Source organism: Oncorhynchus gorbuscha, linkage group LG13, assembly GCF_021184085.1.
Source record: "Oncorhynchus gorbuscha isolate QuinsamMale2020 ecotype Even-year linkage group LG13, OgorEven_v1.0, whole genome shotgun sequence".
NCBI classification, from domain to species: domain Eukaryota; kingdom Metazoa; phylum Chordata; class Actinopteri; order Salmoniformes; family Salmonidae; genus Oncorhynchus; species Oncorhynchus gorbuscha.
The window spans coordinates 54,274,308-54,288,727 of NC_060185.1; the positions used below are offsets into that span (position 1 = coordinate 54,274,308).

General features: G+C 41.1%; 1 protein-coding gene across 3 annotated transcripts in view; it reads left to right on the top strand.

The window, feature by feature from the left end:
* LOC123993170 (fibroblast growth factor 12-like) overlaps window positions 1-14,420 on the top strand; it is a 138,526-nt gene that overhangs the window by 36,150 nt on the left and 87,956 nt on the right. The window contains exon 1 of one of the 3 annotated variants that reach the window (XM_046295027.1): window positions 10,043-10,374. The exons of the other annotated variants lie outside the window; for them this stretch is intronic. Coding sequence (XP_046150983.1) covers window positions 10,266-10,374 — 109 coding nt within the window. The 5' untranslated portion in view covers window positions 10,043-10,265. Of the gene's footprint in view, window positions 1-10,042; window positions 10,375-14,420 lie in introns of those variants that run through there. 3 annotated transcript variants of the gene reach the window in all.

Here is a 14,420-nt window from a genome sequence, read left to right on the forward strand (position 1 = left end):
TCGGGCACGGATGTCGGGCGATTAGGCCTGACTTGCAGTCTGCGTTCCAATTAATCTCAAAGGTGTTCGGGAGGGTTGAGGTCAGGGCTCTGTGCAGGCCAGTCAAGTTATTCCCCAATCTCAACAAACCATTTCTGTATGGACCTCGCTTTGTGCACGTGGGCATTGTCATGCTGAAACAGGAAAGGGCCTTCCCCAAACTTTTGCCACAAAATTGGAGCACAGAATCGTCTAGAATGTCATTGTATGCTGTAGTGTTAAGATTTCCCTTCACTGGAACTAAGGGGCCCAAACCATTATTCCTCCTCCACCAAACTTTAGAGTTGGCTCTATGCATTCGGGCAGGTAGCATTCTCCTGGCATCTGCCAAATCCAGATTTTCCCGTTGGATGGCGCCAGATGGTGAAGAGTGATTCATCACTCCAGAGAACGTGTTTCCACTGCTGCCAATGGCGGCGAGCTTTACACCACTCCAGCCGACACTTGGCATTGCGCATAGTGATCTTAAGCTTGTGTGGGGCTGCTCGGCCATGGAAACCAATTTAATTAATCTCCAGATGAACAGTTCTTGTGCTGACGTTGCTTCCAGAGGCAGTTTGGAACTCAGTAGTGAGTGTTGCAACCGAGGACAGATGATTTTACATTTACATACATTTACATTTAAGTCATTTAGCAGACGCTCTTATCCAGAGCGACTTACAAATTGGTGCATTCACCTTATGACATCCAGTGGAACAGTCACTTTACAATAGTGCATCTAAATCTTAAGGGGGGTGAGAGGGATTACTTATCCTATCCTAGGTATTCCTTAAAGAGGTGGGGTTTCAGGTGTCTCCGGAAGGTGGTGATTGACTCCGCTGTCCTGGCGTCGTGAGGGAGTTTGTTCCACCATTGGGGGGCCAGAGCAGCGAACAGTTTTGACTGGGCTGAGCGGGAGCTGTACTTCCTCAGTGGTAGGGAGGCGAGCAGGCCAGAGGTGGATGAACGCAGTGCCCTTGTTTGGGTGTAGGGCCTGATCAGAGCCTGGAGGTACTGAGGTGCCGTTCCCCTCACAGCTCCGTAGGCAAGCACCATGGTCTTGTAGCGGATGCGAGCTTCAACTGGAAGCCAGTGGAGAGAACGGAGGAGCGGGGTGACGTGAGAGAACTTGGGAAGGTTGAACACCAGACGGGCTGCGGCGTTCTGGATGAGTTGAAGGGGTTTAATGGCACATTTTTACCTGCTACACGCTTCAGCACTCAGCAGTCCCGTTCTGTGAGCTTGTGTGGCCTACCACTTTGCGGTTGAGCCGTTGTTGCTCCTAGATGTTTCCACTTCACAATAACAGCACTTACATTTGAACGGAGCAGTTCTAGCAGGGCAGAAATTTGACTAAATGACTTGTTGGAAAGGTGGCATCCCTATGACGGTGCCACGTTGAAAGTCTCTGAGCTCTTCAGTAAGGCCATTCTACTGTCAATGTTTGTCTATGGAGATTGCATGGCGGTGTGCTCGATTTTATACACCTGTCAGCAACAGGTGTGGCTGAAATAGCCGAATCCACTAATTTGAAGGGGTGTCCACATACTTTTGAATATATAGTGTAAATAGGCAATATTCCATGCACTGCTTTGTACACAAAGATGAACCAGTGCTTCAGCCGTCTCGTAGAAAGGGAGGGCCATTTCACCATGTCTTATAGAGCACAGTGATGGGTGAGTGATCACAGTGTACAGTATCTTAGCATGCATATAAACAATATCACCATAATCTAGCACAGTTTTTAAATTTTTTATCCTGACTGACAAAAAACATGATTTATTCCTGAAATAGTAACCCAATTTCAGCTGTTTTGATGAAATGTCAACGTGCTGTTTAGAACTCAGCTTTTCATCTATCCAGATACCAAGATACTTATACAATCTGAAAGTGGCTCAATTTGTCTGCTTTGAGACTGGAACAAAACATGAACTGTTATTTTCTGGCATTCAGCACAAGTTTCAGTTGGTGAAGTTGTTTCTAAATGTCCTCAAATGCTTGTTGTAAGTTCTGAAAAGTTTCCTCAATTATTGATGCTCTTGATAAATATGAGTAAAAATGATTGTATGATTGTACCCTGAACAAGGCACAGTGAGGCCGAAACTTTGTTGATTTATACATGAAGTATGCGACTCTTTATTATTTATATAGCTTATAGTTTATTTGCCGTTAGTCAGCACCTCTACATCACATTATTTTCTCTGTGTGTGCGCCAGCTCATGTTTTTAATGTAAAAAAGTATTGTATAAAATAAATAATTAAAATACTGAGCTATATTGTATGCTAAAAATAACTGGGTTGGAAAACATACAGAATCCTTCCAGATCGTTGATATCCTTCATCTGCGCTCAATTCAATCCACAGGTCCAGAGACTGAGATGGCCATTGCAAAATGTTAATTTTGTGGACAATTAACAATTTCTTTGTGGATTTTGTTGTGCCTGGGGTTATTGTCTTTTTGGAATATCCACTTGTGATCACATTTCAGCCTCCTGGCAGAGGCAACCAGATTTTGGGCTAAAATATCCTGGTACTGGGTAAAGTCCATGATGCCGTTGACCTTAACAAGGGCTCCAGGACCAGTGGAAACAAAATAGCCCCATAACATCAGAGATCCACAACCATATTTTAGAATCGGTATGAGGTTATTTTCTGCTTATGCATTCTCATTCCGACAACAAACCCACCGCGGATGTGTATCGCTAAAGAGCTCTATTTTCACAAATAAGTTGAGTATTTCAGAGCTTGCCCCGAAATACATGCAGCTTTTCACACATATAGTCCACATGGACAGTCAATCTCAAGGCATGGTCAACATGTACTCCCTGTTCACTGTGAATGACGACCGGACTACGGTCTACCACTAACCTGGGTTCTGTCACGGATCCCTTCGGAACGGTGTCATTACGCACACCTGGTCCCCATTTCCACTGATTGTAATTGTATAAATGTGGTTCACTAAGGTTCACCATTGGGCTGTTGCTTATTGTTCCATTGTCCGTTGGTCGCGTGAGGACCTGTGCTGTGTTTGATTTGGCTCTCGTGCTGCGTGTCGTGCGCTTGTGTTTTCGGGTCTCGTCCCGTGTATGTATTCCAGGTACACCTCGCTTTTTTGGGGGGGTTCAACCCTGTGTTTTGGGTCCGTGTTTGTTTGGTCTTCGTCCCCATGCCTTTACATGGCACGCTGTAATTTGGGTGAAAAAAAAACGATTACGCATTCCTACGCCTGTCTCCCGACCCTTTATACCAACGTGACAGCTTCAAAGATAACTTCTTGTGTTTTTGTGACATTCAGGACCAGAGAGTTCACGTTACATCATATACCCATTGATCCTTGATGAATATAACTCTTGAGCTTAGTATAACTGTCTGTCCCCATCATAACCCAAAATATATGATTGGTTTACTCAATTGATTGTTTGTAGGATCATGTTGGTCCCACTTTAAACAAACTACAAATTATAAAGACTTTTTATAGAGCATTCATAAAGTCTTCATAAACACATCAGAGATGCTTAAATCCTTCAAAGAAAACAATTGGATGACATTTGTTTCTGAATGGTCAGTAGCATCTATATGCTTTGTAAAGTGTTTATGAAGGATTCATTAATTAGTTTGTTTGACAGATTGCTTGCAAGAAAGTTTAATAGCCATGTACAGGGTTACAAATATAATTACAGGGTACAAGGCCTCCCAAGTGACGCAGTGGTCTAAGGCACTACAGCCTTGGGTTCGATCACAACCGGCCGTGACCGGGACTCCCATAGGACGGCACACAATTGGCCCAGCGTTGTCAGAGTTAGGGGAGGGTTTGGCATGGGGGGGCTTTACTTGGCTCACCTCGCTCTAGCGACTCCTTGTGGCGGGCTGGGCGCCTGGAGGCACACACACACACAACCCCCAAAATGTCTGTTAATGAAGGCATCATTAAGTAGTTTGTTTTTTGTAAACAAACAATGGAATAAAGATAGAAATAAAATAAATTTTTATGTCATGAATTCTTTAGTGGCTACATTTCTCCAGCACCATTCCTCAACGTGAAGGTGAACTATGTGGCAGGTCTGCCATTTGGCTGAAAAATTAATTAAGGATTGTGTCTACCTGTGTGTGTGTGCAAGTAGGTGTAGGTGCCTGTTTGTGTGCATGAGCGAGTTTGTGTTTGTGTGTGTGTAGGCAGAGAGGTCTTGCAGGTCAATATTTGTGATGAAAGCCCTGCTACTATGAGTCTCTTCAGCTGTCCATAATACAGTCCAGGGCCCGGTTTCCCAAAAGTATCTTAAGGCTAAGTTCATCGTTAGTGCCTTCGTAGGAGCATCGTTAAGTTTCCAAGTTGTTTCCTAAAAACATCGTTATAAAGTTGAGCTTAATAACGCTCATAGTCTTAACACCTGCCTCAGACCGTATGCTATAGGCCTATTTTGGTCAATCAAGTTATATTTTGATACTTGTAGACTACTGTCTCAATATATTTCATGATGTGTAGTGTAACATGTGCGCAATGATATGCGAAATTGGTGATTTTGTGCATTTTTATTTGTAGGCATTAGCATAAGCCACGTCAATATTTGCAGCCATAGATAGATATTACCATCTAGTAGCTGATCCATTGTCAGTATTGTGCAATAATTCTAAAGTTAAGGTAAGATTTGAATTGAGAAAGCTGACCTGAGAGCAGCACTGCCTTTCATTCGATCAGTATCGACACATGCGCTTTGCGACCGTTCTCTTTGCGTGGTGTTTGGGACACACATGTAGGAAAGATGCAAAACCTGATTTTAATGTCTATGGTTAAAACACTCATAAGTTGAATCGCTATCGGAAACTGACCTGAATTGGAAGGAGACTGGAGTTATTTGCCACCATCATAACCAGTGTTGCTTGTGTCATCCGTTGCTATATAGGGCCCTCTGCTGGCCAATAGAAGACTTGCATCAGTCTGCAGGCTGTATTTTTTAAAATGTTATTTAACCTTCATTTAACCAGACTGAGTTGTATCCAATCACAGGTGAGCGTACATATTAATTCACAAGGAGACCATCTAATAAAATACCAAAGTATAACTAATAGATCCAAATAATGGGAACAGAAACAAAATTATGTTCTGGTCAGTTTGTCTACAAACATGTCTACACACAAGTGCATCTGCATTCATTCACACAGAAACTATTCAGACAAACAGTCACAATAACTAGCAATTTACAACCCTCATGCAACCTTTACTGAAACTCTTATTCATAAATTGGCAATCACACCCATGCACATGGATGCACATACACACACACACTTTTTAACATTGCTCTTGTAATGAAAAGGCCTGAGTTAAACATATCACTGAATAAAAAAACGTCATTATGAAAATCTATTTTGTAATTGAGTCATTACCGTAACACAACCTATTTGAATTGTTTTGCTGTTATAATCGCTTTTGTATACATGTTATAATTTGTATTTTTTTATGAACACATATTTAGATAAAGAGCAAAAGTCACACTATCAAATTAAGGCAAAATAGTTTTTTCCCCCTAATATTTCCTAAATATTGGTCCATTACGGTAATGATGAGCAGGTTTTGGAGAAGAGACAGTATATTTAGTTAATGAGTGTTGCATAGTTTGCCAAAACTGTACTGATCTCTATCAGAGATTCAGTAACCCAACAAATCATCAAAGTGTGTAGTTTGTTAATACCAAATGACTTGCATAATACTAAAATCACTAATCTAAATGCAATTGACTAAAATACCACTTACTTCAGTGCCTTCAGAAAGTATTCATACCCCTTGACTCATTCCACATTTTGTTGTGTCACAGCCTGAATACATAATGTACAAAAAAGATCTTACCGATCTACCCCATAATGATAATGTGAAAACATGTTTTTAGAAATGTTTTCACTTTTATTGAAAATGAAATGCAGAAATATCTAATTTACATAAGTATTCACACCCTGAGTCAATTACATGTTAGAATCGCAATTACAGCTGTGAGTCTTTCTGGGTAAGGATTGTACAATAGTCACCATTGGCCTCATGGTGAAATCCCTGAGAGATTTTAGAAATGTTTGAAAATGTATTACAAACAAAACCCAGAAATACCTGATTTACATAAGTTTGGAAAGGCACACACTCTTTTTAAGGTCCCACAGTTGACAGTACATGTCAGAGCCAGAACCAAGCCATGAGGTCGAAGGAATTGTCCATAGAGCTCTGAGACAGCATTGTGTCGAGGCACAGATCTGGGGAAGGGTACCAAAAATTGTCTGCAGCATTGAAGGTCCCCAAGAACAGTGGCCTCCATCATTCTTAAATAGAAGAAGTTTGGAACCGCCAAGACTCTTCCTAGAGCTAGCCTCCCGGCCAAACTGAACAATCTGGGGAGAAAGGCCTTGGTCAGGGAGGTGACCAAGAACCCGATGGTCTCTCTGACAGAGTTCTAGAGTTCCTCTGTGGAGATGAGAGAACCTTCCAGAAGGGCAACCATCTCTGCAGCACTCCACCAATCAGGCCTTTATGGTAGAGCGACCAGACAGAAGCCACTCATCAGTAAAAGACACTTGACATCACACTTGGAGTTTGCCAAAAGGCACCTAAAGACTCTCAGACCATGAGAACGATTTTTCTGGTCTGATGAAACAAAAATGTAAACCTTTGGCCTGAGTGCCAAGCGTCACATCTGGAGGAAACCTGGCACCATCCCTTCCGGCGCTGACAGAGATGGCTGCCTCGCTTTGCATTCCTAGGAAACTATGCAGTATTTTGTTTTTTTACATGTTATATCTTACATTGGTACGCCAGGTGATCTTAGGTTTTATTACATACAGTTGGGAGGAACTTCTGGATATAAGAGCAACGTCAACTCACAATTACCAGAAACTCCCTAAATAATGGTATGCCAAGCTTTTAGCGTCATACCCAAGAGGACTCAAAGCTGTAATCGCTGCCAAAGGTCCTTCAACAAAGTACTGAGGAAAAGGTCTGAATACCTAAAGTTGAAGTCGGAAGTTTACATACACTTTGGTTGGAGTCATTAAACCCGTTTTTTAACCACTCCACAGATTTCTTGTTAACAAACCTATAGTTTTGACAAGTGGGTTAGGACATCTACTTTGTGCATGACAAGTAATTTTTCCAACAATTGTCTACAGACAGATTATTTCATGTATAATCCACTGTATCACAATTCCAGTGGGTCAGAAGTTTACATACACTAAGTTGACTGTGCCTTTAAACAGCTTTCGAAAATTCCAGAAAATTATGTCATGACTTTAGAAGCTTCTGACAGGCTAATTGACATAATTGGCCGTCAAACTCAGTGCCTCTTTGTTTGATGTCATGGGTAAATCAAAAGAAATAAGCGCTGCTCAGCAAGGAAGGAGCCACTGCTCCATAACCTCCATAAAAAAGCCAGACTGCGGTTTGCAACTGCACATGGGGACAAAGATCGTACTTTTTGGAGAAATGTCCTCTTGTCTGATGAAACAAAAATAGAACTGTTTGGCCATAATGACCATTGTTATTTTTGGAGGAGAAAGGGGAATGCTTGCAAGCTGAAGAACACCATCCCAACCGTGAAGCATGGGGGTGGCAGCATCATGTTGTGGGGGTGCTTTGCTGCAGGAGATACACTCTTCAGCAAAATCATTCGCAAGGAGATTACTGCAAAAATATTATTTGAAGATAATATTCCATCCTCGTGATGCCATCTATGTGGATTTATTGAAGCAACATGTCAAGACATCAGTCAGGAAGTTAAAACTTAGACTCAAATGGGTCTTCCAAATGGACGATGACCCCAAGCATACTTCCAAATTTGTGGCAAAATGGCCTAAGCCACTTTGTTACCCTATCACAAAGCCCTGATTTTATTTTACTTTTATTTAACTTGGCAAGTCAGATAAGAACAAATTCTTATTTTCAATGACGGCCTAAACCTGACACAGTTACACCAGCTCTGACAGGAGGAATGGGCCAAATATTCACCCTACTTATTGTGGGAAGCTTGTGGAAGGGTACCTGAAACATTTGACCCAAGTTAAACAACTTTAAGGCAATGCTACCAAATACTAATTGAGTGTATATGTAAACTTCTGACCTACTGGGAATGTGATGAAATAAATAAAAGCTGAAATAAATCATTCTCTTTTCTATTATTCTGACATTTCACATTGTCTTTGGGCTTTAAAAAAGCATTAAACATTTTCCAAACAAGCAGAGGCGTCACGAAAGTCAGAAATAGCGATAAAATAAATCACTTACCTTTGAAGATCTTCCTCTGTTTGCAATATCAAGGGTCCCAGCTACAGAACAAATGGTTGTTTTGTTCGATAAAGTCCTTCGTTATATCCCAAAAAGGTCTGTTTATTTGGTGTTCTTGATTCAGTCATCCACCGGTTTCCCTCGTTCAAAAATGCATACAAAGGAATCCCAAATGTTACCAATAAACTTCGTCCAAACAAGTCAAACAATGTTTCTAATCAATCCTCAGGTACCCTAACATGTATATTAACAATCAAATTTAAGACTGAGAATAGTACGTTCATTACCGGAGATCAATAATGAAGTGTGCGCCCTCAGCCATGCGCGCCACAATACTACAGCCAAAATGGGAGTCACCTGGAAAACTACAAATTCTCACTAATTTTTCAAAAAACAAGCCTGAAACTCTTTCGAAAAACTTTTGACATCTAGTGGAAGCCCTAGTAACTGCATTCTGAGAGGTATTCCTTTGATTTTCCCATAGACAGCCATTTCAATGAGTCGTGACCTCAGAATAAAACAATTCCGGATTGATTCTCCTCAGGTATTTGCCTGCCATATCAGTTCTGTTATACTCACAGATATTATTTTAACAGTTTTAGAAACGTGATAGTGTTTTCTATCCAATACTACCAATTATATGCATATCCTAGCCTCTGGGCCTGAGTAACAGACAGTTTACTTTGGGCACCTCAGCCATCCAAACTTCTGAATACTGCCTCCTATCCCTAAGTGGTGATTCTAACTGACCTAAGACAGGGAATGTTTACCCGGATTAAATCTTAGGAATTGTGAAAAACTGAGTTTAAATGTATAAGGTCTATGTAAACTTCCGACATCAACTGTATGCAAATGTGATAATTCAGTTTTTATGTTTAAACAACTAATATATAATTTTCACGATTTATGGACAAACTACAGACAAACTACAGCAACATCTTTTGGGTTGTATTCAAATAAGTTTTTCTAAAGTAAGATTTTATAAAATGCCCTGAGAATTTAATCCGGACGCATTTCTGTAATGAGAATATTCAGGCGAAAATGTAAAATGTATTTAAATTAAGACACTTTACCAAAAACAAAACATCTTAGTCTTCAGAATCTGCTCATTTTTGCAGATGCATGAAATTGTTAAATACATAGTTTTGCTACTGAACTTGCCCCCCCCCCCCACACACACACAAACATACTCGAAGACAAATCATAGGAATAAAAAGTTTAAAAAATACACTGACTACTTAAATACACTGACTATACACTGCATACTTACCCATCCACACCCTGATTACCTAATGAAGACATACTCTCTTTAATGTCCCCAGTGTCTCCGATGTCTTGCCTCTGTCATTGCTCACTGGGAATTTCCTCTCCCAGCACTTTCACCGCGTAAACACAGATATAAATAGTTCCCACCATGCAGTGACCCCAATTTACACTCTCAGAATAGACTTTCCATTTCTATTGCATGGCTTGCCGGGGCCAAGGGATCACATATCCACATCGTTAAACCGCTCGAATAACTCCTAATTGTGTTTGACGCATGGCGTCAATCACTGGAGAGGGAGGTGTGCAGCTGTCCCGCTTGACAAAGGTGAAAAGGTTGACTTTGGTGTCTCATTGCAGTGTTAGATAACCTGCTTGCAAAGCCAAGGCGTGTATGGACGCAAGCGTGTGTGTGTGTGCTGCAGGAGCCTGGAGAGAGTGGTGGTGGTGAGTTGGAGGGTGGGGATTTAGTGAGTTAGAGTTTTCATGTCAACAGGAGCAGGACCAGGACTGCCAGAGCTAAATACAGTGAGACAGACACACACCGAGTGGACAAGGACTGGTCAGCTTAACTAACTATTTACAAGTGACATGGCAACTGACTTATACAGGGGAAGAGGGGTTGTGTAAACAGGGGCATAGGAAAGAAAAAGCAGATTAAGGGGTACAGGGGGGCTCTGCATTTTATCGACTGTTTTTGGACGTCTCAGAAAGCGTTGGAGAGCCAGACATGACTCGTTCGCTTGGTAGCCTGTTCCGACGACTGTTGTCCAAAGACAGTAAGGGAGAGGAGGAAGATGAGGAGGAAGGAACAGCAAAACCAGACAGCGATGAGCAGGGTGAGTTCTCTTTACTCCAAGCCAGGGGTGTCAAACTCATACCATGGAGGACTGAGTGTCGGCGGGTTTTTGTTTTTTCCCCTTCAATTAAGACCTAGACAACTAGGTGAGGGAAGTTCCTTACTAATTAGTGACCTTAATTCATCAATCGAGTACAAGGGTCGAGCGAAAACCCACAGACACTCGGCCCTCCGTGGAATGAGTTTGACACGTGCTCCAAGCCCTTCGCATAGGTTAGCTGTTGCAAAAGCAGCAGCTACTCTTCCTGGGGTCCACACAAAAAATGAAACGTGACATAATACAGAACATTAATAGACAAGAGCATCTCAAGGACAGAACTACATAAAAAAAAAAAAACATTTTAAAGGCACAAGTAGCCTACATATCAATACATACACAAACTATCTAGGTCAAATAGGGGAGAGACGTTGTGCTGTGAGGTGATGCTATATCTGTTTAAACGAGGTTTGCTGTTCATTTGAGCAAAATGAGATGGAATGAAGTTCCATGCAATAATGGCTCTATCTAATACTGTATGCTTTCTTGAATTTGTTCTGGATTTGGGTCCTGTGAAAAGACCCCTGGTGGCATGTATGGCAGGGTAAGTGTGTGTGTGTCAGAGCTGTGTGTAAGTTGACTATGCCAACAATTCTGGATTTTCAACACATTCATTTCTCTTATAAAAAGAAGTGATGCAGCCAGTCTCTCAACTCTTAGCCAAAAGAGACTGGCATGCATAGTATTTGTATTTACATCAGCCCTCTGATTACAATGAAGAGCAAGATGTGCCACCCTGTTCTGGGCCAGCTGCAGCTTAACTAAACATGATTTGTTTAAGGCCAGTGACAGGTCATTGGTAAAAATAGAAAAGAGTAGAGGGCATAGGGAGTTGCCCTGCGGTACACCACACTTTACATGCTTGACATTAGAGAAGCTTCCATGAACGAAAACCCTTTAAGGTCTATTAGATACAGTGCCATCAGATAGTATTCAGACCCCTTGACTTTTCCCACATTTTGTTACAGCCTTGTTCTAAAATGAAATAAAACATTTTCCTCAGCAATCTACACACAATACCCCATAATGACGAAGCAAAAACATTTAAAAAAAATGTTTACTAGTTTATTGAAATTAAAAAACAAAAATACCTTATTTACATAAGTATTCAGACCCTTTGCTATGAGACTTGAAAATGACCTCTGGTGTATCCTGTTTCAATTGATCATCCTTGAGATGTTTCTACAACTTGACTGGAGACCACCTATGGTAAATTCAATTGATTGGACATGATTTGGAAAGGCACACTTTTCTATATATGTGATATTTCTGTTTTGTATTTTAATACACTTACAAACATTTCTAAACCTTGCTTTGTGATTTTGCGGTACTGTTGTACAGTAGATTTATGAGGGGAAAAAACAATTTAATATTTTTTATCATTCACACACAGAACTGATGTCCTCTCTCAATGACTTACAGATTGCTGTCATCTTGCCGTTCTCCGTTCTCCTGCAAACTGTTCTTCAGGTCCTGGACCGCTCTGGTCAGGTCGTCCATTCTTGTATTAGTTGAATCTACTAGTATTTTGAGAAAACACTTGAAGCTATTTTATTGTTGTCACAACTGCTTGTAGAATTATTCTTGATTTGTAAAAGAAATCCTTCACCTATGATAGAGAGACACCACTGTCCTCAACGGTACTCCCTCCGGCTTTGGTCTTTGTCATGATAGTTAGCAACGTAGGTTACGCTGTTATTCCTCGCAGTTCCAGACAGGGCAGGTCACAGGGATCTAGACAGCTACAAACCCAGGACAATCTGCGGTCCCAGTCACAATGGCTAACCGTGTCACGGGCTGCGTTCAAGCCCTCAAGAAAACTTCTCTAGCTTGATAGATAGCTAGCTAGGAGCTAGGGTAGCTGCTACGCCAAATAGCTCCTCGGACCCAGCCTTGGTCGGCAGGATCACTGGACAGAGAGTAGTAGTCCCAGCAACTGATGGCAACTGCGTCGCGGGATCCAAACTCAAAAGTTAGCTACAGTTGAAGTTGGAAGTTTACATACACTTAGGTTGGAGTCATTAAAACTAATTTTTCAACCAATCCACAAATGTCTTGTTAACAAACTATAGTTTTGGCAAGTTGGTTAGGACATCTACTTTGTGGGTGACACACAAGTAATTTTTCCATCAATTGTTTACAATCAGATTATTTAATTTATAATTCACTGTATCACAATTCCAGTGGGTCAGAAGTTTACATGCACTAAGTTGACTGTGCCTTTAAACAGCTTGGAAAATTCCAGAAAATGATGTCATGGCTTTAGAAGCGTATGATAGGCTAATTGACATCATTTGAGTCAATTGGAGGTGTACCTGTGGATGTATTTCAAGGCCTACCTTCAAACTCAATGCCTCTTTGATTGACATCATGGGAAAATCAAAAGAAATCAACCAAGACCTCAGAACAAAAATGGTAGACCTCCACAAGTCTGGTTCATCCTTGGGAGCAATTTCCAAACACCTGAAGGTACCACGTTCATCTGTAAAACAATAGTACGCAAGTATAAATACCATGGGACCACGCAGCTGTCATAGCACTCAGGAAGGAGACGTGTTCTGTCTCCTAGAGATGAACATACTTTGGTGCGAGAAGTGCAAATCAATCCCAGAACAACAGCAAAGGACCTTGTGACGATGCTGGAGGAAACAGGGACAAAGGTATCTATATCCACAGTAAAACGAGTCCTATATTAACATAACATGAAAGGCTGCTCAGCAAGGAAGAAGCCACTGCTCCAAAACCTCCATAAAAAGCAAGACTACAGTTTGCAACTGCACATGGGGACAAAGAATGTAATTTTTGGAGAAATGTCCTCTTGTCTGATGAAACAAAAATAGAACTGTTTGGCCATAACAACCATCGGTATGTTTGGAGGAAAAAGGGGGAGGCTTGCAAGCCGATGAACACCATTCCAACCATGAAGCACATTGGTGGCAGCATCCTCTTGTGGGGGTGCTTTGCTGCAGGAGGGACTGGGGCACATCACAAAATAGATGGCATCATGAGGGAGGCAAATTATGTGGATATATTGAAGCAACATCTCAAGACATCAGTCAAGAAGTTAAAGCTTGGTCGCAAATGGGTCATCCAACTGGACAATGACCCCAAGCATACTTCCAAAGTTGTAGCAAAATGGCTTAAGGACAACAAAGTCAAGTTATTGGAGTGGCCATCACAAAGCCCTGACCTCAATCCTGTAGAAAATTTGTGGGCAGAACTGAAAAATCGTGTGTGAGCAAAGAGGAATGGGCCAAAATTCAATCAACTTATTGTGGGAAGCTTTTGGAAGGCTACTCAAAATGTTTGCCCCAAGTTAAACAATTTTAAGGCAACGCTACCAAATACTAATTGAGTGTATGTAAACTTGTGACCCACTCGGAATGTGATGAAATAAAAGCTGAAATAAATGATTCTCTCTACTATTATTCTGACATTTCACATTCTTAAAATAAAGTGATGATCCTAATTGACCTAAGACAGGGCATTTGTACTATGATTAATGTCAGGAATGGTGAAAAACTGAGTTTAAATGTAGTTGGCTAAGGTGTATGTCAACTTCCGACTTCAACTGTAGGTTTAGACTGGGGACAAACAGATTACAAATATACTTGCACACAATAACGCACGCACCCAAACATGCACAAACACACGTACACATTATGTGTATTTCTCATACTTTTTATGAGAGTATTCTGTGAGTGGCAATAGTCTGCATGTCTGTTCACTGGTAGGCCTATGTGTTGGATCCATAAAAAGGGGGAGGCAGAAATGATTAGCCATATATGAAATCCAGGGGCGCCACTTTGGTTTTAGAAGTGGGGGGGGGGGTTCATTATTAAATATGTTTAAGTGTTTAATAAGACTGAACTAGATCAAAGGTAATTCAGTAATAAATATTGTTTTGCACCTTTAACCTATAGCCTAACAAATGAACATCTCTTGAAAAAATTCAAAGACTTTTGATTCTCTTTATTTAAAGGCATCCT